The 26,867-nt window shown below is 43.1% G+C and overlaps 3 protein-coding genes across 4 annotated transcripts in view; 2 read left to right on the top strand and 1 right to left on the bottom strand.

Moving 5' to 3' along the window:
* susd6 (sushi domain containing 6) overlaps positions 1 to 5,803 on the bottom strand; it is a 32,335-nt gene extending 26,532 nt beyond the window's left edge. For both annotated transcript variants that reach the window (XM_079572801.1, XM_079572800.1), the window contains exon 1: positions 5,627 to 5,803. The gene's annotated coding sequence lies outside the window, so the exon portion shown is untranslated. The remainder of the gene's footprint in view (positions 1 to 5,626) is intronic.
* Positions 5,804 to 8,399: 2,596 nt separating this feature from the next.
* Positions 8,400 to 12,433, top strand: LOC306974980 (acyl-coenzyme A thioesterase 2, mitochondrial-like). The gene is made up of 4 exons (XM_079572388.1): positions 8,400 to 8,457; positions 9,315 to 9,817; positions 10,310 to 10,512; positions 11,730 to 12,433. The coding sequence occupies exons 2-4, from the start codon at positions 9,367 to 9,369 to the stop codon at positions 12,324 to 12,326; spliced, it is 1,251 nt and encodes a 416-aa protein (XP_079428514.1). The 5' UTR covers positions 8,400 to 8,457; positions 9,315 to 9,366; the 3' UTR covers positions 12,327 to 12,433.
* A 1,922-nt stretch (positions 12,434 to 14,355) lies between these two features.
* Positions 14,356 to 25,312, top strand: gpr176 (G protein-coupled receptor 176). The gene is made up of 3 exons (XM_079572138.1): positions 14,356 to 14,965; positions 21,717 to 21,969; positions 23,904 to 25,312. Exons 1-3 carry the CDS (start codon positions 14,767 to 14,769, stop codon positions 25,090 to 25,092), a joined length of 1,641 nt encoding a protein of 546 aa, XP_079428264.1. The 5' UTR covers positions 14,356 to 14,766; the 3' UTR covers positions 25,093 to 25,312.
* Positions 25,313 to 26,867: the final 1,555 nt, after the last annotated feature.

Below are 26,867 nucleotides of genomic sequence, written 5' to 3' on the forward strand. Positions count from 1 at the left end.
TGACAGGATTCAGGAGCTTGAGTTATCAATCAAATACTGGCCACTCTTTCTAAACTACAGACGCCCAAATTGGTGCCCATGGGCAAAACCTGGCGTTTGAAGAGCATTGATTTGACCGGCAGGAGTGTGCTTTTGTAAGGGGTAATATTGCGTTCAGCCCTTGGCCTGCTACAGTCACGTTTTAGCCCTTCAAGAAGAAACTTTGGGCATCTCTTTCCTTTAAAATCCTGTCTCGTACATATACGCGTCAAGAAATAAATATTCCTCTGCTGTTAAGGGAGTTGCTGATTTTTGCTTAAATGAGCAAATGCCGAGTGGCGCCGATGCTTTTTACTGTGATTTTCGATGGAAAGCAGCGAGCCGACGGGCATAGGATCCTCGTGAGAGCTCGCTGGGCCCATTACGGTCAGACAGGGCTGCTGAGCTAATGGCTACAGTAATGGCACAGCGGCGGCACTTTAGAGACGTGAATTTGATTTCTGATGTGCTGCGTTGCCACCGGTGCTGCCCCTTGGACTGTGCGAGAAGTAAACCAGCGCCAGAGAATTGGATGTCATCATTTTGGATGGAGGGCTTGGGGTGGTGGTTTTGGAAACAAGTGACTAAACAAAAATAAATATCCCCGAATGCTGGACCTTAAAGCTTATTCAAAATTTATTTTTTTACAGCTGTTTACCGCAGCGACTCTTTGAAAGCCCATGTCGGCCGCTCATACATCGCTCCTGTTTGTTTGGTCTGCTTTCTTTATACCCGTTGCATTTTTCAATCAAAGTTTTTTGCATATTTTGATTAAACTCGAATTCCCATTGTGAGCCAGACAAAGAGGACTACCTGCCTGGTGCCAGTCAGCAGTGCGACACGGGAACAAATTTGGCAGGACGCTTTGGCTACGGCACCGTGCCAAAGAACAGATAGTTTAAAACAGCACTTCTTTTCCTATTCCCGAATCTATAACAACACCTCGTTTTTTATAGCCCATACTTACCTGCATGTCATGATAAGTCAAATGTAGGACGACACAGAAACGGCGTGTTTTATTGAGAGCCTATGGGTGAGGTGATGTTGGATAGCGATAGCGTTTCTGCGACTCAACTGACAAAACTAGCTTAATTGCTTTTACACAACAGAAAAAAACACATCTGAGGAAGGGGAGGGATGTCATTAACTGTCTGAAGAAAGACAGAGAAAAGCAAGGACGGACCAAGGCGATGCAGAAGGACAGCAGTTAAAATGACGGGGCAGGCATGATGGGGAGCGTCTGTGTATGAAAGTACGTTGCATTCAAATCTATGAGGCAAAACTGATGCAAAACGGATGTAAAAAAAAAAACTTCGTAAAATGTGTGTTTTTGAGTGAAACAGGATTTGGATGAGCATTTGATATTCAGAATCTGAATATTGGTTCAAACAGGTACGAAAGATCAAAGTCTCCCCTGTCTACACAAACATCAGTGACATTATTCTGTCATATTAGTGCCAAAATGAGTTATTATTCAGTCACGCAGAGGTGAGAGGCACAGTAGAACATTACGGCACAACAGACCGGACCTTTTACTTTGTACAAAGACATCCACTCGCAAACCCTGCCAAAACACCACAACAAATGCGATGCTATTTTAAACATCAAGAGTTCCAGTTAAAAGTGCAGCTTCCTGGTATAAACACACTTCCTCCTAGCATCCCGACAGGCACGCACTGCTAGTTCCACAAATGAAAACCTCAATTTCAGTTACAGCTGCTTTCTCAATCAGGCTGTCTATCTTCATCTCACCTCATCTTGCACAATGAAAGAAAACATGAAGAGGCAGGAGCGGGCGACGCAACAGCCAACAAGCCTGGATGTGTCGATTCTGGCTTTCCTTTGCCTAAAACTCTCGCGAACTAAAGTGGAGAAGGAGGGGGGGGGGGATAATGCTCCGCCACTGCCAGAACAAAGTGGCTCTGAAGTTTTCTGGGAGCAGAGAAACAAGGCGCGTCTACTGTTCTGAGAAGTGTCGTTATACTTACTGTATCCTGCAGAATACACTTACCTGCATTGTTCTAACAGTCATTTGAGAGGGGCTGGTGTTGTGACAAGAGAAGCTGTTTACTGTAATGCTTTAATAATGGGGAATAGGACTATGTTTAGGTTGAGGACATACTGTTCATTGTTTTTATTGAAAATTACTATGGCATACAGAACAATACATCTGAACTGTGTGCATTGTGTGTATAGTGGTTATTTGCTATGGTAAACGTGAATCAAAGCCTTCCAATTGTTATCTTTAGTTACCTTTAGCCAAATCAAATGGAATATAAATGTGCGTTTTGCCTAACAGCGCTGTGATGCGTTTACCATTGTACAGTTTAATTAGCCTTGTTGTCTTGAGTTTAGCTCTTTGTGCAGGCCTTGCTGTCGTTTTTATTCACACCCCATTGTATCAAACTGGTGCTTTGTGTCAACTGCTCTGAGCCTAAGTAATAGACCAGAATGGATTGAAAGAAAAAAAGAAGATCTGAACAACGCTAAGCCGGTGTTGATACATTTGTACTGTGAGAAGGGCAAATAATATCATGCTAAAATTAGGATACGTGGAGATAACCCAATCAATCGAGTTTTCTTTTGCTGTCAATTTGTATGATCAAGATGGTCATCTCTCAATATGTGAGCGTATAGACAAATGACATAGAACACTGACTGTTGAAGATATTAGTAGGCAGATATGTTCTTATTTCAGAGCAGTAAACAAGCTGTAAAGCTCCTCTTTTCTGTTCAAAAGAAGAACCGTCTGGGTAGATGCTCACAGCCAATAATTTTGCGATGTTACCAATGTCGGTCCAATCACGCACCGAGAGGCGGGAGTTCATCGCATCAAGAGACAAAAGCCGTCACCACGCTCTTCCAAAACATTAAAGATGGCGGCGCGGCGACTGATACAATGTTTTCTTCTGCTCTTTCGTCTGTTTTAAAAAACTTTAGAAAATATGAAATCCCTAAAACCGGAGCAAGAAACGGCGTTGGAAGTGTTCCTCATGAAAAAGGAGGTTTTTGAAAGGGCTTCCTGCCGCTTGCTCCTGCGACATATCCAGCGTTTCTCTAAATGGTTGATCCCGTCTGTCAATCACGCCCACCGGGAAATCGCTGAGATTCCGCTCTCTCCCAAACGACATATCTTTGAAAAATCTGTTGAAAAAGCATGTAGTTTGGCAGGCCAGGCAACCTGGAAGCTGTAGATCAAGATACGATAATGACACTGAGAGCGGTCACTACATGTGACTTACCAAGAAATAAGATACTGGCATTCATCTGTCATTTTGCCAACATTAACTTATCAACTGCTAAAAAATAAAATGGTTGCAACTTCATTTACTTAAGGAAAACCAGCCATCTGAAAAAATATAAATTTGTCAAATAATAATAAGCCATGTCATGATTCTTTGTTTCGCTCAGTTGTGGGGGTATAAACCACTGCATCCCCTCAAAGACAGAAGCCAGCTCGCCAGTCAGACAAAGCGGCTGCCAGCAGGCTGCTGCTGCCGAGCCTCAGCTGCCCGGCTCCTGGAAAGCACAGGGAGCCAAAGAGAGGGGGAACAGAGCGCTCACAGTGTGCCAGAGAGACACACACACATACACAGAGCACAGCCAGGCCAGCAGCATATTTCCACCACATAGGCCTCTGTGCGGCTGCCCGAGCTGGAGGAGGGAGCACCCAGAGGAGAGGCAGAAAGGAGCCTTTGTTATGCAGCATTATGTGGAGTTACACCCTCCAACATCAGCATCCCTGACTGGGTACTGCCGTGAGGAGTAGGGCAAGAGCGGCGACATGGGCAAGAAAGACGGAGTAGAGGATCACGCGGAGGAGATCCGACGAGTGAATAATGAAAGTGACACAGAAACTAGAGAGGCGCTGTAGTGGGTTGTCTAAAAAAAAGGGGGACAGCAAAGATGCTACACTCATTCCTGTAGTCTACAAGCACAACCGCAAAGTGAAAGCCCCCGAAAGCTCGTCTATGAATTATTAAAATGTCACTGTTTGACACGCAAAGCCAAAAGCCCACAGAGTTGGTACTAGATGTTGCAATGTCAAGGTTTACCTTTAACAGTAATTACTATGATAATAATACTAATACAGTATTGACAGTCATAATAAACAAAACAAATGTGACTAGTTTGGGACTGAATGTGTTCAAATGTACATGGTAGTGTCTGAATGCTTTTATGTGAACGATAACTCCAGTGTTTACCAAAACTTGTAGTTTGTTAGTTTGGAATACAACAGGAATCCCAATGCAGAGCTCTCAACGAAAAATATTAAAAAGACATTTGATAAAAAAGATATAATTAATCCCTATTACAATGACTCACTATTCAACGACTGACAACACCCACAGCCTACACTTGTGAGTGAAACCATGACATGGCTAAGGCACCTGTAGATAGAACTCAAATGTTATTGTTTCTGTGCTTAAAAATTAACACAATATCTGGTGTCAGCTAAACGCAATAATCAAGACTGGTTAATAATATAATACAAATCAGATTCCCTTTCCAACATGGGGAAAACACAAAAACGACAGACCTCACCGGTTTTGTTTACAATGGCCTTTGACATCACCATATGGTATGAGGCCGTATGTAAACAACAGGGGACATGACGTTCAAAAAAAAACCGACACTTGAACCCCTGAGACCGGATTTTACCCATCGATTTTCTCAAATTCATCCCTGACCTTTGTTTTAAGTCCTGATAAGCTCCGTCACTTGCGCTAGCCTGTGCCAGCCTCTCCAGCGCCAAGTGCAATGTGTGCCAACCTTGCCCAACGTGATATACTGTATATGATTCAGCCGGGAGCTTCACTGGAAAACACAATAAGGAAGTAAGAGACGCATTGACTACGTGGATAAAACTGACGCCTGTCCAGTGTGTTTTAATCGCGCTTTTATCGTATGCCAGTACAGCAGAATCTGAAAAGGCAGAGTCACACGCGTCGACACGTGCAACTGTACCGAGAGCTATTTAAACAAAGAGTGTGGTGGGCTGTCTCTCCCCTGCGCACATGCAAACAAAGACCGAGCAGTGCCATAAGCGATCCGGCTAACGACTTACTTACCTCAACATAAAATACAGGAAACAACGCGTTCTCCTCAGGCGTACGATCCGAAAACGCCTCAGATAAAAGAAAATACCTTGTGTTTGCTGGTCTTATAATGACAAAAATGCAACATCAACAGAAGTAATTCTCCTTCTAGCACTATTACCGTTCCGGGTACAAAATGCTAGGATTTTAAAAGCCTTAAGCGATCGGTCATGTGAAAATACGCGCAATCAAGTAGAATATACCAGTACGTAACATTATGCGACGTTTATTACAGCGCAAATACAGACACTACTCAAAGTGCTACGTAAAGACGCCAGTTTCGTTGTTCATTTATTATAATTTACAAGTCACAGCTCGTGTCGGCGACTTAGAAGAGAGTGTACGCTAATGACACGTGGCTTAGACTTTAAAAAAAAAAAAAAAGGAGAATAAATGCGTTTAGTTGAAGAGGAAAGCCGTCCCTTTTGTGGCTGTGGCCATTGCTCCGCTGCTGCTGTTGTGGTGCTTGCTTGCTTAGCTTGCGAAAAAAAAAAAAAAAAAGCACTTACCAACGAAAAGGTTAACAGCAACGAGCCCTCCTCTGTCCCGGTTCACTTTCGAGGCATTAACGTGGTTTTCCAAAGTCCTGTCAGAGGGAAAAGGTGACGTTTTTGTGGTGTTGTGATTATCCGAAAAGGGAGCTCCGCGGTCGACTGCTCTTCTTTCTCTATGCGAGTGACTGAGGTGAGCGGAAACACTAGCGCTAGCCCCTGCGCCGTCACTATGGCGACGACGTACGGGGGGCGGGGCCGACGCTGCCAATGCATATTTAAAAGGAAAGTAATGGGTTCATAATAATGGCTCAGAAGGACAAAAGAATGTAATAACAGTATCTTCATTGGGGAACCCTCAATTAATGAATTGTGCTAAAAGGAATCCTGTGAACCGCATTCAAAAGTATTACATTTGATTATAATTGTTAGCCCATTAAATATACATTTATTTGAAAATAATCCTAATGAATTGTTTACTGTACAACATAAGCGCTTCAAAAATACATATACTTTTTTAAAGGTCAAAGTCCTGTATTCTACTTGGACAGCCAACTCTTCTGAACACAAGACACAAGAATAGCGCTCTTGGATTGTCAGCGTGATAGACTTTTCAGTAGGTGACACTTTCACAACCGCCCCATATACACAGAAACCACAACACATTGAATAACACAAGCTGCAGCACTGCAAACATGCACATCAATAAGCCTACAGTATATCAGGTTTATTACACAGGTTTTGCTTACAGAGATATAATCCGGATTTACCATTAATGCACCATTTTATGTACATTATTCTGTGAGCTGGACTTTATCCTCTTATTACTTCACTTTATGAAAACAAGGCACACATTCATATTGTGAGCTTATTTCTATAGGGGCCTCCTCTATTATATTAAATTAAGTGCGAATTGTTCAAGATATCACGCTTAAATTTAATCAGCCAAAACATTATAGTCTGACCATGCTCTGATTGATTATAATAAGACCTTAATCTATTGTTTGTTCTTGGTAATTTAATTTAAGACACACAATCAACACGCAGTTGATTTAGGTCAAATCCACCAGACAATACCCTTCTTTGTAATGAATTAAAATGGCCTTGATTAAAGATGATTACTTGATTATGGTCGTCTTCTATCAGCTATTGTGTATAGCCTACTGAATGTGTAGCCTACTGTTGTGTGTACTGTCATAGTAGTTGTGGTTGGTCTTCCTTCATTCAAGTAAAAGTAAAAAACAACAACAACAACAACAACAACAACAACAACAACAACAACAACAACAACAACCTGTCACCATTAAATCAAGGCCTACTTAAAGATGCCTTATGGAACTATTTATGCAAGAAACATTAGTGCGTATTTGACCTTTTAATGACAATGTGACTGTATGGATCATTATCACCATCAAAATTTCAGCGTTCAAAATGCCTCCACTACAAGTCATTCCATGCTAAAAACAGGCACTAGGAGGTTTTAAACTTTACTGAGCTGAATTTAGCACCAATAATCTCTCAGGTAAATCTTGGTGAAATTCACCCTTTGCCTCGTTTTATCAAAGGAATGTTTTAATAGCTTGTCAACAGTGACACCTAGTGGCATGTTAGCGCCCCTACATCTACCAGCATTTTTTATATTTTGGCGTGTGCTTTTTTTTTCCTACTGTATGCTCTTGCTTGCATCTTGTTTATAGTTATGAATAATGCTAATGTCTACAGCATTTGTGACACTGTCGTCCTAGTTTTACATTTTGTCAGCTCACTACGGAAGCATACAGAGCTCTCCACTAGATGGCGCTCAACTAATTAAAACGAAACTCACATACCGCGAAGAAGTGTGAAGGAAAAGACAACGGCTGCGTCCGAAACGGGCAGATTGCTAAGAGCTCTTACGCCAAACCGGATGTGCGTCAGCGTCCGCCATGGCAAGTTGCCTCCGAATTGGTTAGTCAGTTAGGAAGGAGTTAGGAAAAGGAGCCTTGATGCTAACTATCATGGCCACTTTAGCATAGGGACCTCTGATGCTAACTAACCAGTGATTAGGAGCTATGTGCCATCCCACAAGCCACTGCGCCAAATCCCCCACCCCCCCCTCGCCCCCACCCTCGAGTGATTCATGCGCAACCACTGTTGATTGACAGGAGCACATTTAATAATACAAATAATAATAATTAAAAATTAAGATTCTGCACAAGCCAAACTTTATAAAAGTGATAAATCCATGTTGTCGTCCCCACAGCTCAGTCACATGTCAGTGTTAAAGAGGAAACTCAGTAAACGGATTAAATGCTTTTGTTTTCATTTAGTAGAAACTTAAGCCACATGGATCATTTGCATAATGTAGCTTTATGAAACAGCTGCTGAAATAAAATAACACTAAAGGGAAATGTTTGGATCATTTGGATTTATTTTTCTCCTCAAATGTCTTTGTTTGGACACTATGTTGTTGTTGTACACTAGGGGGCGACATGCACTTTTGTTTGGCCTGCACTCCATCAATAACTTTAAAGAAGAAGAAAAGCAGCTGTTGGTGATGTCACATCCCTTTCCCCTGTTTAAGGACGGACGGATTGTGCAAATGCTGCTGAAGGTCTAGTTCACTAACTGCCTAGAGATCTAACAGTTGACCCCATGAAAGGTTAAGGAGTTAGTTGCTAGTGTTAGTGCTTAGAGGCTACAATTTGATGGTTTCGGATTGAGCCAACTTCTTTACTTCTTGTTGTTATTCGTTAAATAACTTCCACATTTTGCTTCACTTTGTGATGAATGCTTGCTCAGTAGGATAATGTACAATGTGTTTTTTGTCGCATCTTTAGAAATCTCGGCCATACTTTCAACCTTGTAAGGTTAGTGCACGGTTTATTTCATGTATTTACATTACAACATCAGTTTTAAACACAGCCTCAGTGTTATTTAAAGTATATTACCCAACGAACAATGCATTTTTGCTTGCTATGTATGTTTTGTGTGTACTTTCGTAGTGATCCGTAGTATGTGCCCTTTGCCCCAGTTTTATGTCCCTGAATGCACTGCTCCAATCTAAAGGAGTTTAGGCAAATAGGCAGGCAGCGACTACAAATGAATCAACGTTAGGGACAGAAATAACACACAACGTTGAGTTTCGTCATGTTTGTAAAGAGAAGAAAGGCGCCTGTGGCTAAAGCCTTCAACACTATGTTAATTTTTTACCACATTTTTATAGGAAGACTGTAACATTGTGACCAAGGCCTCCTCCCTGCCATATCATTGGTTACTCTGTAAAGTTACTAATGCTATCTATATAGGATTCAGCTATTCAGAATAGATTTGTAGTTCTATTTTTTAATTATTTATGTGTATTTTTTGTATCTACTGTTTCAAGATTTGATATCATTTTATATTTTGTGAGAAGACTTAATTATAAACTGATGATTTAAACCACAGGCTACTGTTACATGATTGATTGATTGATTGATTGATTGATTGATTGATTGAGCTGTTTATTTGAGCTGTTTACATTCATATTTTTTAAAGTTATTTTAACACTTCATCACAATTGGGCTCAAAAGGAGTAGGCTGAAGCAGAGCTTATGAGTGCCTACCCCTCATTCACCATTATTAATCACCCTCGTCCTGTACATATTCAGTAGTGACATGGAGCAAGGTTGCTGACTTCCTAAATACCCTTTGCAAGCCACTGACATTTGCTTGTGTTTCATTTTAGATCAATATCACAGACGATTATCTTCCTTTTGAGTCTCCAAACACAGTTTCCCATGGCGTCATCCCAAGTGCGGGTTAGATTGCTCCCCGGCGCCCGTTGCTTTTTCGACAAACCTCTCCAGGTCAAAGTGGAGGGCCTCTCTCCTCACAAGCCGGTTGAACTCCGCTCCAAAGTAGTGGACGACCGAGGGATTGTTTTCAAAGCCTCGGCCCAGTACGAGGCAGACAAACTGGGAGGAGTGGATGTATCGCGGGCGGCCTCTCTGGGCGGTAGCTACACGGGAGTGGAGCCCATGGGCCTGTTTTGGTCCATGCTGCCGGAGAAACGGCACAATAAAATCCTCAAGAAGACGGTTGAGAGCCCCATGCAGGTGGAGATCTCAGCTGTACAGGGGGGCAAAGTGCTGGCGTCCGAAATTAGTTATAGAGAATTTATGCTGGAGGGGATGAGGAGGATCCCGGTGACGGAGGGCAGGCTGAGAGGCGTGCTTTTTGTGCCCCCAGGTACGTCTTCTAAATGTTACACAGTGCCCCTTTAAGTGTAAAAAATATGTCCCAGACTAATTTCTTTAAATCAAGGACAAATGTACTGCTGATTTCTAAATTACTGAGCGTCCTAATTTAGTCCAAATTTCCCTTGTTTTAGTCTCAATTTAGCCTTTGATGAGCTTTAAAGCAGTACTAAGTAACCTGTGCACCCTAGAGGCCATAAGCGCCACTGCAGGTGTCGCGCTTTTTTACTTATTAATTGTCCGTGAGAGTAAATACTACCCTGACAGAAAAGACAAAGGGAGAGAGGGATATTGTACATCCAATTACTCAAGGGAGATATTTTTTTCACTCAAACATGGCTGGAAATACTGTTTAAGTCATTCTAACAAGGTAACCATTTGCAGTCATCCAATCTCCTCGACCTAGTCAGTTGTTAGTTGTTTTTTAATTGTTGAAAAACACCTAATCCTCTTTATTTACATATTTTGTGATTATCTTTTGCAGGAAAAGGCCCATTCCCTGGTATAGTTGACTTGTACACATTTGGTGGACGCCTGTCTGAACTCAGAGCCAGTCTCCTGTCCAGTAAAGGGTTTGTCGTGCTGGCGCTGGCCTATATTGGCTACCAGGGTTTACCCACAAACCCTACGCACCTGGACTTGGAGTACTTTGAAGAGGCTATTGAGTACCTGAGGGGCCAATCTGAGGTCAGTGGTGAAAAATACTGTTGAATTTTTTTCTCTTTAAAAGTTCTCAGAGTCAAAGTTCTCATTTCTGAAGAGGTCAGTTCAACGACATCTGTCCCCGTGCCAGTCACAAAACAGAATTGGCAATCACAAAAGAAACATTTTACCGGTAGTTAGGGCAGCACAGTTAATTGTGAACAAAGAGCATGAAAGGGAACAGAAGGCTCCACATAAAAAAAACAAGTCAAAAAAATCTAAAGCCCTGAAATTGCGTATTCACTGTGTCTTGAAGCTTCTCCCACAACAACCAAAAACAAAGCACAGACCTGATTAACCTCTTACCCCCCCGCCTTAAGTGAGGCATTTTCAGTTTCAGTTTCAGCTTTACCCAATTCTAAAAACTTCTCGACCGGAGAGCGACAGTGTCATGTCTCATTTGAAACTAAGGCCTACAAAAGTGCTCATAAATTTTAAACGTTGTCACCGCTCCAAAGCAGCAATTGTTTAGTTTAGTTTAGTTTATTGGTTTATTTGAGCAGTTGGAATTCTGCTAAAAAGGAGTGGGCCGAAGCAAAAGCTTATAAACGCACACCCCAAAATCATTACAATAAAAGTGTATATTACAACAATAGTACAAAGGAACAGATTGTGCCGAATAACAATCCCTCCACAGTGACATCTAGTGGCAAAGTGTCACTACAACTGCAGTCACAGAGTTTCAGGATTCAACCATATGTTATTGATACACCTGTGGTTGAAATAAAAGCACATTCAATTTGATTTGCCATTAAAACATCATGGACTTCTCTTGAATGTGTTATTGTTCTTACTGTGGTAATAGAAAAATAAAAAAAATAAATGAAGCAACTGTCATAAATGTTCTTCATTTTTCCTCCAACTCAATGTTTCGTTTTGCTAATCTTTTTTTTTTTAAGACACATATTAGCATGAACAAATATTTAAACACAAAGCTTAGGGGCCTGTAGGTCAGCGTTTTTCGTCTCTGCTTTGACACATTTTTCAAGAAGCTTTTAGATTTGGGTAAAGACAAACCTGAGAAAATGTGCTCAGTTCAGGTTGGGGTTAAGAGGTTAAATGATATAAGGCTCCTTCAAACGGGGCTGCTGGACGTTATTTACAGATAGAAATAACCCCCCAGTCACATTTTTAGTCACCATCCACTAATTTTGAAATTCTTTTGTTTGACTAAAAATAGGTTATATCGTCCTCCCCTGCAGGTGGAAGGCCCAGGCGTAGGCGTCATTTCCATCTCCCACAGCGGCGGCGTGGCGATGTCCATGGCGTCTTTCCTCGATGGTATTTCAGCGACGGTTTGCATCAACGCCTGCACCGCCAACACCGTGATCCCCCTGCACTACAGAGACCTGGTCATCCCCGGCATTTTCCCCGTCCTGTGGAGAATCCGCCTCACCCGGTCTCTCCTCCTAAATATCCGAGACGCCACGCCGGACCCGGCAAACCACAAGGCGTCGCTCATCCCCATCGAGCGCGCCACCTGCCAGTTCCTCTTCGCCGCCTCGGAGGCCGACCTCAACTGGAGGAGCGCCTTCTTCGCCAGGCAAGCGGCGGACATTTTGAAAAGGCACGGCAAAGACACGTGCTCGCTGGTGGTGTATGAGAAAGCGGGGCATTTTCTGGAGCCGCCGCACATGCCGTTTTGCCCGTCCTCAGTGCACGGCGTGTTGGGGAGGGCGGTGGCGTTCGGCGGGGAGCCGAAAGCCCACGCCGAAGCCCAGCTGGATCTGTGGGAGCGGGTACAGCGCTTCTTCAAGAGCCACTTGGGGAACAAGAGCTCTTCTCAGGAATCGCTCTGAGGAAGCCCCTCCAGCGTGATTGCCACAGACGTTGGCGGCCTAATGAATGAGATTAGTGGAGAGGTATAGGAGACACTACAGCGCCGCTTTGCACAAGGGAGGGGTTTGAACTGCTGTATCAACTGCTGACAAATCCAGTTGTACGAAATGATACTTGAATAATTAATAAAATAAGTCTATGACGAATTTGAATGGGATTTTAATATCCGTCACCATCAGTCTGTGGGACTGTTGAGGACCTTAGCGTCAGTATTCTAAGTTTGGACAAATTAGAAACTGGCACTAAACCGATGTTTTCTTTTGTTGCAATTAAAATATTTCCTTCTTACACATATGACAATGTTTGGATAAGTACTATGTCATAGGGTTTTCTTGCTGTTAATGCTATTAGAAATGTGTTTGACAAGAACTTAAAGGCACACTGCGTAACATTTTGGACGGTACTGTTGCCGTCAACACAAAACATGCTCCTAATGACCAAAGAATGGATTTGGATGAGGACCCAACCTATTCAGATCTCAAATTCGACTAACTTTAGTCGACATCTCCATGGAGACGAGCTGTGCCCACTCCTGGTAAAGTTACTGTCATTGTTAGTGTCACAGAGACATCTAGTGGCTCATGAGTGTAACTGCATTTGGACTTAGCACATTCCACATAGGATTTCAATGGTTCTAAAATGTAAAGAGTGGGACGAGGCCAAACTAGATCTTAACTGGTGATAAAAGGTCTGGCACAGTTTGTGGTTTTATCAAATCGTTTTTAGATCTATGGCCATGAACACAGGACATGACTGTACGTCTACCGCAGTTTGGAAACCTCTACTAGTCTAAATACCTCTATGACTCACGACATTTGCCGTTCTGTTTTGACAACAGTGGGGTAATATGTAGTTTTGTTTAAGCGTGGCATGTAGCAGGATATTTCCGTCCGTCTAAAGGGGAATTTCTCTAAATGGTGTGAAAGAACAGCCAGGGCAAGATGACAAGAGACACCGAGGGAGTGCAGCGTGTAGCGCGTCGATGTGAAAACAAGCTGTCAATGCCTCTTTTTCTTGGTTTTGACATTTTAACCTCCATTAAAGTGTTTCTGATTCTAGAGGTATGTGTTCTGCTTGAAGGGCCTAACCTAACTTTTTCTAGTGGAATCAAATTTGTCTTGCCCTTCACTATATTGTAAAAGCAGATGTTTGTGAGAAAAGACCTTTGTCCACAGTGCATCTAATTATTGAGCTTATTATTGAGCATCAATAAAATCAATTCTGTTGAAATTTGCATTTGAGTTAAAAACTCAATGAACCAGGCAGCAAATATCAACAAATCCTTCCGAGGGGGAAAGTGTGTGTACGAGTGTTAAACAATAGACTACAGCAGGAAATACAACTGTATTAGTCCAGTGCTCAGGTCTCTGCACTGACGTCCTGTCCAAGTGGACATGGGAAAATAGACTTAAACATTGTTTTAGGTGCCCCGGCAGTGATATTTGAAATAATGTCTCTGAAAGGAAGATTGTGAGTCTGGAACACAGAGGCCAGGGCTGGTCCAAAGTGTGCTAAAAGTTGATTTTCCATAATATGTCCCCATTTGAACAGCTCTGCTTGTGCTGTACAAGTACATCTCTGACTTGTTAGAGCCATATGAACCATCTGGCTCTGAGAACAACAGGGGTCTCCTGCTGGTCCCACAGTCAGGACACAACACGGGGAGGCTGCCTCAGTTCAGTTTGATGAAATCTGGAGCAGAAGACGTGAGGCAGACCGCCATGTCTCTGACAATGTTCAAATCCAGGCTGAAAACACGGTTACACTCCAATTTAATGAATGTGATCATTAAGGATGTTTTATGGATGTAGTATTCTTGTAATTCTATGCAGCCTACTTTTCATACATCCTTTATCTGTTCAGTGCTTTGAATGACTTGTCTCATTAACGAATCGTGCTCTGTCCAATAAGAGGAAGCCTAATCATTTAATGACCAGGCACTTATTCTTCCTGGTCGCTGTTTCTAAATGGTAGGAGGGGCTTTCCCCGTCCCCCTCCATCATCACCTCCACCTTCTCCGCGCTTCACTCTCGCACCGCGGCGCGCGCACAGATGCACTTCAACGCAGTCCACCAGCCAGGCGCGTCAGCATCATCAACCTGCCTGGTATAAACCCCCGTGTAGCCAATAGACGTGTTATTGACCGGGGGGGCTGCGCTGGTTAGCGTCACTGCCGACAGCGCACGGAAAGAGGACGAGAACGAGCCTGGATTCTGAAGATTTTCTGCAATGGACGTCTCGCTTATTACCGTGTCACCCCGTTTCACCCTTTTGGCGAAACGCTCATCCCGCGTTATGCGTAAACGGCAGCCGAAACAGCACACGTTTGGCGCATTGGTCCAGTAAAAATAACCAAACATGTATTTCTCTGCTCGTTGCGCGTGATCCGCTCGACAGAATATGGACAGGGGGAGCAGAGAAGTGAATTGGACATCCACTCAGCACCATCCATTGTTGGGGCTGCTGAACGTGTCGATCTCCCCGACCCAAGCGAGCCTCAGCCCGGTGCCAGGAGGAGGAGGAGGGGAGGGGGCGATCGGCACCTACAGGGACTTCACCACAGCGGTGCAAGCCCTCATCCTGGTGGGATCTCTGCTCGGTGAGTAACGGCGGCTCCGTGGGGACGCGGTAATTGAATGTGAGGAGTAGCCTGTGTGATGGGTGGCTGGCCAGAGCGAGAGGAGAAGTCCAGGTGTAATTGGGTCATGATCTATGTTGAAAATTGGGTTCGTGTCACTTCCGAATAGCAAAAAGAGCAGGCAGCTACTTTTCTGAACCTGCTGAGGCCTATACTGTGGTATTACAGACACTCAATATAAGAATTTCATTTTCGATATCCTATAACGTTTTCTTTTGGTCTACATTTTCAGAAGCATGTTGATCCTGCAAACCTTAATAGCGAGTGATCACTAACATACATCTTTAAAATGATAGTAGACTATACTGAAAGCAGGCGGCTGCACATTTAATTGCAGGGTCGGTAAACTTTTTTGCATAAGGTGCCACTTAAGGACGGCTATAGCTTTGAGTGTCACCGCCAGATACAACAACCGATTATTATTCTTAATAATATTAAGTGCACCTTACACTTACTGTATAGTGTAAAAGAAGAAGAAGAAGAAAAAGTCAGTGTGGCTCTGTGGCAGTCGTGAAGCTATGGCAAGTGTTTTTTACTCAGCGATGAGAGGATTAAGCTTAGCATGAGATCGAGAGGTGGGGAAGCTGCTCTCACTGGAGGCTTTTGATGAATTTAACCCATGCTTCATAATATTTCAGTGCTGAGAGAATTAAGCGCATTTATTTTTGCCACCAAAGGATGTCGGACGGAGTTCTTTCGTCAAAAATAACCAAGTGTTTTTGTACCCATTGATATTTGCAACACTAAGATGATCTACATATAACAATCTTCTAATATGATCACGATCTTCTGTGATTTATGGACATTTATGGAATTAGAATCAGCAGTGAACCACACTGTTTCCCACCAGCATTTTCCATTAATTTATAGCATAAGAAATAAAAACGGTTAACAGAGCCAAACAATTCCTAAGCATTGGTTTGGAGAACAGGCAAAGTCCTCTCCCAAAGGCCCACAGAAGAAACCATAATCTCTTTGATACTTTTCTTGTGCTCGATCATGCCTGGCAATTCATGGTTAATCTGATTAATCTGTTATAATGAGGTTTGTAAATTCGCAAACTTGTAAAAGTGTGCAGCTCCAGCTCATTTGATTCAGTCTGAACCACTGGAGGGTCGAGCCAATCGGATGATAGTATCGCCGTGAGTGGGCGGGCTTTACATTCGACAACAACAAGGATTTTTACTGATCCTTGGTACATGGTAACACCAAAAAATGCAAAGGTATCTTCCTAAACATTTACAAAATACAAAAATAAATGGTCTTAACTATTTACAATATAGTTTTCAATTGCAATAGTTTGTTGTTAAAGGAACAGGCCACCATTTTTACATACTGAGATATGTTCTTATCTGAGCTTAGACGAGTTGATGTGTACCTGTCTGGTCTTTGTGTGTGCCCTCAGTCATGCAAAACGACCAAAGATATTGTTAGCATTTGGCCTCTCCCAATGTATTCTATAGCTCCAAACAGGGTGAAGTTAGAAGCGACCACGCTCTTCCATGGGCACAAAAACCAAACAGGTACACATCAACTAAGCTCAGGTAAGAACATAATCACTGTATGGAAAAACAGTGGCCTATTCCTTTAAATTAATAAAAATGATACATATCATATAAAATTAACTTTTTTGAGCTTTAAACTTTAAACCATGTAATACTGTTCCTTCATCAAAAACACACCCGGATTGGAGTAGAGTTTCACTTCACCAGTTTTGAGTAATTGTTTACTTTAGTCATTTCCTCTTCTACTGCTGAAGCACTCTGATCTGTACTTCCTGAGTTATATATACTGCGTCATTGATGAAACACAAACCTGTCCTTCACATTATTGAAGCCCATAATCCAACATGGGATCGTGTTCAAGTGTGTTCATCACCGCCCCAGAGGTGCTAACCATCCGTCATCATTTGGTTTACGTAATATTTTAGTCTTATCTTTATAGACATTATTTCAAAATATGATTATAAAATATCAGTGCTGGGATGCTGATTGGATGACGCGGCTCTCAGGCCATATTTGATGAGCTGCCCACTGAGCTGTATTCGGTGGGCACCAGTGAGGACTCGATGGATGGTGATGGTCAATTTGCATGTCCCTTTTAAGGCTCGAGTCTGGTCTCTCTTTTCACACACATCCTCTTTGCACTGTGCACTAAATTCAGAATGTGTCACTGTGTTGTGGAAAGCAGAGGCACCGTCCAGAAAATATTATCTGTTGAGGCGACAGCAGCTGTGGTGAAAGTGGGTCATAAAGTGTCTTCACATCCAACGTCAACTCCGTGGTTTATGTTTGGAGATTTGCGTAGTTCCATCGTCTGTTTAGACCTATCATTTCTTCACTGGAAATCAACTCCATTCCAAGCATCAGAGTAGTTTCAGGCAACACTTCTTAATAGGGCAGGGAATTCTCTCCACACTGGTAAGGAACGTTGCATTATCCGGCATGAGTGTAACCCCACAGAGCCTCCTGTCAGTCAATCCCATAGCGGGCTTGAACAGTTCATTCTAAAAGGCACTTGAAACGCAAACCAGGAAGTGGAGCTCTATCCTAATGAAACTAGTCTGAGGTGGCCTGTCCCGGTCTGCTCCCATAGAAAGGCGGCTTATGAGTCCCATACTTTATTTCGCGACCTCCAGGTTGAGAACCACTGCTTTAACAAAGCACTTGTGACCATAAACCTATAGCTCAAGATCTGATTCCCACTGCTCCTGACAGATTGCCCCAGTGGCATTGGTTGATGGGTCAAATGCAAAGTACAAATTCCCCTATGGGTACAATAAAGTAAACATTAACCTCAAACAAGTTCAGATAATTCACCCACATTGCCATTGTTTCAGACTGATCTTGACTGGATGGACTGTGAAATGCAAACAACTTTGTACTAGTAAAACGTCAAGGTCTTTAGGATATTGCTTAATCCTATATCAGGTTTGAAGTCAAGCATACGCCCATTTTGTTCCCATGTATAATGGAACAGACTCTTTTGGACCGAGAGTAATAAACACGGCAGGGCGAAATGCTCCAAAGGTTAAAGAGGATTGCGCTTGGCATCGGGGCTGTGTTTGGACTGCAGCGTGAGAGCTGTGTCTAAAACCATTAGGACTTCAGCGCTGACTGTATTTACTCTTGGTGTTTTTAGAAATGCCCTGGAAGCAGAAAACTTCACGCCTTTCTTGAGAAGCGCAAAAAGTAATTGTGTTTGTGTCATTAGCTTCTAAGAACGAGGTGGCTCTGTGGGGCTCTAGTTTCCCTTTGGTGGTTTGATAAAGTTGATAAAAGGTGTAATTTCACTGAATTTATTAGTTATTCCATTAGCACATGTTAAAGCTGTGATCTTCAGGTCTTCGTGAAACTTAGGTGATAATTATGATTCTATACAAGTTGGAATCCAGGAACTGGCGATACTATAGGCCAAGTTGGTAGACATTCACCTTAAGATCATTGCCAATGTCAAAATGCCAAATGCCATCTGACTCTGCTCAACAGTGTGGTTCACTGCTTATTTTTAGTTTGTAAATGGCCATAAATCATATTGTCCATGATCATTTTAGAAGATGATTATAAGTAGATCATCTTAGCAGGGCAAATCTTGGAACAGTCACCGTTGGCACTCAGAGTTCATAATCAATTAGACCGATGTGTATGTTGCCAAATATAATACAGTTGCTGCGCGACACACGAACAAAGCTTACAATGATGAATATAACAGCAAAAAGGAAATGAAACGTGGGAACAACAGGTATAAAGAAAAGACTTTGAAGAAGCTTATACTTTTGAAATCTGAGTGACATGTCTTATTGAAGTCCCATTGTTTCACTCACATACATTAGCACAATTTATACAACAGCAGGACTCGAATGGCGTATTATATAGCAATTTTATTCCTGGTTTGGTAAGATTATTAATTATTTTCTTTTTCTTCTTCTTCTTCTAATATGCCTGTTCCAAACCCTGAAGTTGACCAGTTTGACCAATTCATTACACTTTAGTATAATAATCTATACCTATAAAGCATTTCCAGACACAAATGAATAATGAACTAATAATGGAATACAAAATGAACCAATGCAACACCAGGGCATTCTCCTACTCCCACCTAGACCCAGAAGTGTCAACAAATTCACTGTGTATGTAAAAGAGGAAACACTAGCGCCTGTTCACACAGATCAATAGGACTCAGGATGTGCAGGGACAGAGCAGACCTGTATCGACCTCATCTCTCAACCGCTCAAAGAAGATATGATCACCTGCCACCACAGTTCCAATACGGCGCTAATGTTGCCTTTGTAGAAAGCTATTCAATTATAAACTCCAATCACCAGTGTTTGTGCCCCTGAGAAAGGTATTGATTTACAAATAGAGGGTTTCATGACCCACGTAATAGTCAGTTGAATACTCCCATCTTTGCTCTCACTCACCATACTCACGCCCATCGCTGGACACCTGGGTCTCAGAGTTGTGTCACTGAATGTTCCACCAGGATTCTCTGGTGAAGACAATCACTATAAAGAAGTTTGGTATGTTGATTTCATGCCTTTTATTTCATTTTCATGTGGTTTCTCTATCATTCAGAATTAAAAGAGGAGGTTTAGACTTTCACACTAATGATGATTAATGATTATCTAAAGCAGTGTTTTTCTCAAGAGAACTGGGAGGCTGGATAGCTCTCATTGCTCTCATTCATAGGCCAATGTATGTAGACAAATTAATATAGAAACAACCTTACTATTGTTTTGCAACCTACAATTTATTTAGTAATGTGAAGCTTAGAGCCTAGGCGTTGAACTGGGGACTGAAGTGTATCCAGGGACCTCAAAAAGCCTGGTCAATGCATACAATGATACTGTATATAAAAACTTGTGGTATAGGCCCGCCAATGTGGTTTGTATCCATGCAGGGCCCAGACGTTCTTATTACACCTGTTTCATTGTTGACGTGTGGAGTCTCTCTTTGCTTTGTACGTACATCATGAACAGAAGCAGTAAAACTCTTGTCTTTCTGTAAACTCCGCTATATATTTTTTTCCATTGAAACCCTTTGTTTCATACTAGGGACAACACAGTCTCTTCCTAAAACACGCTATTCTATGCTGGCTCCACTTTTCCCTTTTATAACTGTCTTGACATGACGACGCAAAAACAAAAAAGAGAAAAAAAAAAATCCAGTCCAAATACTCCGGCCTCTTCTTAAGGAGCACATTTTTCCTGGGAGAACATGCTACCGCTCTTGTTGCTCTTGTTGCTGATAATGGCAGTGATTTGGGAGCTGGAAGGTAATTGCGTTTGAAGAGACTCGTAAATCGCACTTTCCCGTCAGCCCCGCGCAGGAAAGGCCCCGTGTTACCAAAGCAGTCCTTGTTTCCTGAAAATGTCGCCGTGAAAGATACGGTTCACGACGTCAACCATATTAGCACCAATTACTGTCCCCCGGCTTCGTCTTCAAGGGACGGTGACCTATGGCTCACCGTCCCTATAAGCACCTTGTATCTGTGCTTATAAATAGCACGGTGCAAGAATGTTGTTTGTTTTTATGGTAGCTTAAAGGGTAATTCAGCTACTAAAAAAGATTTGATTTAGCATAATTAGCCATGTGCTCTGGGGCGCCTTCTTACAGGCCTCACTGCTGTTATGTACCGGATCTGAGTGATAATAAAGGAATGGCTATTACACCTAATATGACCTCTTCTAATCTGAAGGACACGTTCGGACGCCTGGGTGTAACACTGGAGCATGAGGTACACGCGCTCACTGCTCCGCTACTTTTGTCTGGGGGAAACTAAATGTTGATAGTGTGAAGTAAATGTGCTAATTGTGTTTAAAAATACAATCTGTTTTTGAACGTCTGTGGTGTTTGTAAAGTGGCGCTATTAACACTCTGATAACAGTGTGAAAAGACACAAGGGAGAGTAAGCCGAATTAATCTGTTAACTTCACACGCATCTTCAAGTTTGAGGAGCACATATAATGATAGTAAACAGCAGTGGGGATTGTGACCCTGAGCCAGGAGGTTGCTAGTTCAGTTCTCCGACAGGTAACACTCCATTTGAAAAGAAAAATCCCAAACAGAAACTTCAAAATACAAGATTAACCAGTTTTCCGATTACCACGATTATAAAAGGACTAGGTAGGTTAACTGTAAGAATTTTAGAAGCTACAGTTCACCGCTGATCTCTCTTGCACGCTATACGCATCAAGCGCATAAAGATGACGCTCTCTCCCAGCAGTGTGGGACCACTTTGGGTTTCCAAAAGATGATCAAGGTGTTGTTGTCGCCGATGGGCATGCTATGTGCAAAGCCTCTTAAAAACATGGAAACAAAAAGCAAATAAGCTGCTCTTGGCTTCAACGTAATAAACCGAAAGGAAAATGAAACCAAAACTGTGCCCGCACACACACAAGGCTGTCAGCTGTTCGAGTCCCATTAGTGCACTTTAGATACATGTTTCCTTAGTCTGTTCATTAAAATTTAGTAGTAAAGTTTGCTATTGTTTGGTATTATTCTATGTGCTTTTGTTTTTAATGCAAAAGAGAATAAATAAAAGCATTTTAACTACAAAAACAAAAAATCTCAGTTGTTTCCTTTCATTCGGATGATAATCGTGAATAATCGTAATATCACAATATTTCCTCTTACGAACATCGTAGCTCAAACATGTGAAATCTAGTTTGGATACTTCATATTCTGAGCCCCCTCTCTCACCTTGTGTCCAGGGAACGCAGCAGTCCTATGGTGCACGTGTTCCACCAGCGTGTTCCGCTCCGTCACAAACCGCTTCATCCAGAACCTGGCCTGCTCGGGGCTCTGTGCCTGCCTGGTGTGTGTGCCCTTCGACCTGGCCCAGGGCTCCAGCCCACTGTGCTGCTGGTGGATCCACACCGCAGTCTTCTGCAAGGCCATCAAGTTCCTGCACAAGCTCTTCTGCTCAGCCACCGTGCTCAGCTTCAGCGCCATAGCCCTGGACAGGTGGGTCACCGCATCGCATGTCAAAATATACTGATGTGACTGTGTCATAGCATCAAAAAACACGATTATTTACCTATTTGTGATTGTGATTGTTTTACTGTGGTAGAAGTCTTTGCAAATATGTGGGTCTTTGATCTTCCTGATTTCGCCATGAATGCACTGCACACCCCATTTTGCAGCAGTCTGATGCCGAGTACAATACAGAGCGAACACCAGCTCGATAGAAAATATTACTGCCAGAATACTATTAATTATTCAGTGTGAACGTGAAGGAGGCGTCACGGCTTGGCTCTGCTGCAGCTTAGACACTTACATGAAAAGAGACGAGTGAGTGGTCATTGTAATATTGTACGAGTCGAGTAAAACAATACGTGCGCAGCATTATTATTTATGGTCCCAGTGATAGGTTTGATGATGTAGAAGGTGTGCACTTGTGAACACCCACAATCATAACAGGCCACGTATTTTACTGGACTCAGGTAAGTCCTGTGAATGTGTGACTAATATTATCAATTATATCTATACAAAGTTAAACTGGCCTTGGTCAGAACCACAATACAACTGTGCTGCTTACGCTAATACAGTCGTCATTAGCAACGCAGCCAATCACTTCGAACCACTGGAGACGCATTAGTCATTTTATCAAGTGGTCCCAATATAGCTTTCTTAGTCAGGATGCATTTTCACTGAAATATGAAAGATTCAAAGATGATTTATTTGTCAACCCATGTGACTGATTTGAGAGAAATATATAAGCGGGGGGCGGGGAGTTAGAATGGTGGGAGGGAGGGCAGGGAGTTCAGCTTGCCTTGCGTATGAAACTATTCTTCAGTCAACTGGACCTGGCCCAGATTCCGCAGTCTCCTCCCTGAAGGCATTACCTTGAAGCGACTGTGTGATGGGTGCGTACTGCGTGGGGTCCCTGGTGATTCTGACGGTGTTGTGGGTGAGAGAAGGGTGGAGTTCATTTAATGGAAGGGAGAGAGAGGCTCTGAGATCTTCGCTGCTCTCACGACGTGCTGGAGGCTCCTTCAGCAGGAGGTAGTGCTGGCACTGTGCCACACAGTGATGGAGCTGGTCAGGATGCTCTCTGTAGGCCCTCTGTAGAAGTTGCACATAACGGAGGCTGGGACTGTGGCTCTTCTTAACTTAGGGAGAAAATAAAGACGCTGATTACTTTTCTTGACCAGTGATGTAGTGTGCATGGTCCAGGAGAGCTTCTCTGTGATGTGCACACCCAGGAACTTAGTGCTGGTCACCCTCTCCACTGCAGCACCGTTGATTGATTAGAGGAGCATGCTGGATCCGCGCTCTTCAAAAGTCCACAACAATCTCTTTTGTCTTCTCCACATTTAGAGAGAGATTGTTCTGTGTGCACCACATGGCCAGACTGCTCACCTCACTCCTGTAGTTTGACTTGTCTCTGTTGCTGATGAGACCCACCACTGTTGTGTCGTGTGCAAACTTGATGAAGAGGTTCGAGTCGTACTTTGGAGTGCAGTCATGGGTCAGCAGAGTGAACAGGAGGGGGCGCAGCACACAGCCTTGGGGAGCTCCCGTGTTCAGTGTGATGTTCTGGAGGACTTGCCGCCAACACGTACAGCTGTGTCTCCCCGACAGAAAGTCCAGCAGCCAGTTGCTCAGTGATGTGTTGATCCCCAGGTGGAACAGTTTGTGTGTTAGCTGAATAAACCCATTAGCTGATAATGGAGGGAGCTCTAGACAAATAAGTACACAATAGGTTCTGCGTGTGGAGAAAAAGATAAACTTTTCCCTCTCTCTGACAAAAACCCAAGCAACAGAAAATTAAAAAGGTTCAGCATGTTTCGTTTTCCAGTCTATTCTGTTTAAGGCTTAAATTGGCCCCCGCCATCAATTAAAAAAGTTATAAAGAACAAAACACAACCCACTTACCGTTTCCCCTGTTTGTCCAGGTACTACTCAGTGCTGTACCCTTTGGAGAGGAAGATCTCAGACGCCCGCTCCAGAGACTTCGTCATCTACATCTGGGTACACGCCACGGTGGCCAGCCTCCCCGTGTTCGCCCTCACCAATGTCACCGACATCTATGCCACTTCCTCCTGCTCTGAGGAGCCCGCCCACTCGCCGGGCCACATGGTCTACGTGTTCATCTACAACCTCACCACTGTGGTCCTGCCGCTCGCTCTGGTCCTCGTCTTCATGCTGCTGATCCGTCGAGCGTTGAGCGCCAGCCAAAAGAAGAAAGTCATTATCGCTGCATTGAGGACGCCGCAAAACAGCATTTCCATCCCCTACGTGTCACAGAGGGAGGCGGAGCTGCATGCCACGTTGCTGGCAGTGGTGTTGGCGTTCTCCGCCTGCAGCGCTCCCTATGGAGTCTGGGTGGTGTACCGGACGCTGCTGGTGGACTCCAAAGAGACTCCTGTGTTGCTTTATCTCACAGCGCTGTGGCTACCAAAAGTTTCTCTTCTTACCAATCCGCTTTTGTTCCTGACTGTGAACAGATCGGCGCGGCAGAGCTGGGTGGACTTGCTGATGAGGATTCACAGAAGGTACAGTCGGAGGAATGTGGTTACGACCGCCGCGCTTGGGTCTTTAGTCGGGGAAGGCACAATGGGGGAGCCAGTAGGACTAGAAACAGCGGGGCGGTCGGGGAGTCAACTTCTTGAAATGTTCAATATCGGACAACAGCAGATTTTTCAACCTGAGGAAGAGGAGGAGGAGGATGTCGGGCTCCAAGGTTGTTCTGTACCGAAAGACAAAGCCGGAAGTCTAAGGGGAGTGGATGTGGTCCCAAACAAAGACCTTGCATTAGTTAGAACGAAGGAACACCCGGGACCCATCGTTTTGCCCTCCCGCTCCCCGCCGGGACACACCTGCGCGTACGCCTCCTCTTCCCAGGTGGCACCCGCTACGCCCGCTACGCCCACGGACACGGAGGATGCCACCCAGTGTGGGTTCGGGCCGTTTGAACTGCCGCCCCAGTGGTTACCCGAAACCAGGAACAGTAAGAAGAGACTGCTGCCCCCTTTAGGGAACACACCGGAGGAGCTGATCCAGACCAAGCTGCCCAGGCCCAAGCCTGAAAGAAGGATTAGCCGCAACAATAAAGTTAGCACTATCCCGGCTGTGGATCCGTGAACTACTGTGGAAGGCCTTCGATGGCTCATTTTTACCAAACCTATTGATCATGTTTTTTAAACTTATATCTTCAGCAAAAGTCATTATTTGTGAGGAAATTTAAACTGTAGTGGCACGATTGGAACTTGAATGACACTAAGTAAGTTGAATCTTAGTCTTTTATGTATTTAGGGTTAATCACACAGTATTATGTTTTTTTTGTCTTTTTATGCTAGATGCCCTACCAAGTAGGGACTTGCACAAAACACTGGCAAAGTATTGGAGGCCATTTCTTGTCTTATTCTTATTTGGGTTATTCCGTCCAAACAAAAACACTTTGGTCTAGATCAGGGGTGCCTAAAGTGCGGCCTGGGGGCAAAATGTGACAGATCCATTTCTGTTGGCCGGCTTCTTGGTGAGTTGGTACACGTCTCCAGAGGGGCTTTTTATGCAAGTTCAATAATAGAACATAAATACATTGTCAATAAAGAGCATGTTAGTGAGGGCAGCGCTGGCAGTAAGGTTCTTTGCCTAAATAAAGGTGAGTTTACGCAGTTAAGACCTGCTAATTGGACTTGTTGAATGTTTCACTGCATTGGCCTCCATCTGAATACACTATGTGGCCCGTGATACAAAAAGTCTGGACACTCCTGATCTAGATTTCTCAAGGGTCCTCAATCACACTGCTGCTTGTTTGCATGTACATTCACAAGTGCCTAAATGCTACAGACGACTAAACACAAAGCTAATGTGGGGATAGAAGTGGCATCACTGGAGGCACCGTCTGAAGCACTGTTTACTCAGACAAGATGTATTTATTTTTGACTGACTTTCCTTACAATAAACTAACTCGGAAAAGGCAATGTACTGTATTTAGTAGTCTTTTTGTTTTTGTCTTTTTGTCACTACTTTTCGTGTTGAAACAGTGAAGCCCACAAACTGTGTAGTTTATTCAGTGTTGAATTGTTTTTGTAATGTTGCCCGACCACCTGCAACTTGTAGCTGATCAATCATAATTCTAAAACCTTTCTCATGTTGGAAAAGGCGTCTTTGGTTGATGTGCATCGCCACACTTTGTACAAATCAAATGGCTCTGACTGATGCACTCGCATTATTTAATGGTGTTTCTTAAGGTTTACTTTTCAAAAGCAAATAATCAAGTTGTGGAAAAAGGAACCTCTTTTTGAAATTTTGTAAAAGTATGATGCTGTGATTGCACTCTGTACAGAATACTTTTGTCTGTTCACTTTTTACATATGAGATATCAGGATTTTCAATGAACATTTCTTCTACTGTGTTTGCTTTGTCAAATGTCCATGTGAGATAATATGTATTGCAAGTCCCTGTGATAAAATATGGAGTACCAAAACACTTTGTGGTGATCTGTTTGGTTTTGTAGCCTGGGTAAAAGGAGTATATAGTGGAAGGAAGAGTCTAAATACCTATATGACACATTTTAGAATAGAAAAGTTCTTAGTCAGCAAAAGTCTTACATAAACTATATGAAAACTTCACCAATAGTGTTATCCCTTATGACCGTGCCATGAACTTTTTCCCCATGCATTTTTCTCCTCAAATCCTTCTCAACTTTTCACTTTTCAGTGCAAAGTCCATTTTTTCCATGAGACCCCGGCTTTGTTTTGACTGACTGAAGACTTTTGGCCGTATAGAGTCTAGACGAATTTCTGAGAGCAGTCACTTTCAAATGACATATTCACCATTTAACAAAGTCTGCAAAATACGCATTGGGAAGGAAAAGGGGCTTTAATCGTCTTTGCGATGCGGTCACATGAGGC

Source organism: Gobius niger, assembly GCF_951799975.1.
Source record: "Gobius niger genome assembly, chromosome: 15".
Classification (NCBI taxonomy): Eukaryota; Metazoa; Chordata; class Actinopteri; order Gobiiformes; family Gobiidae; genus Gobius; species Gobius niger.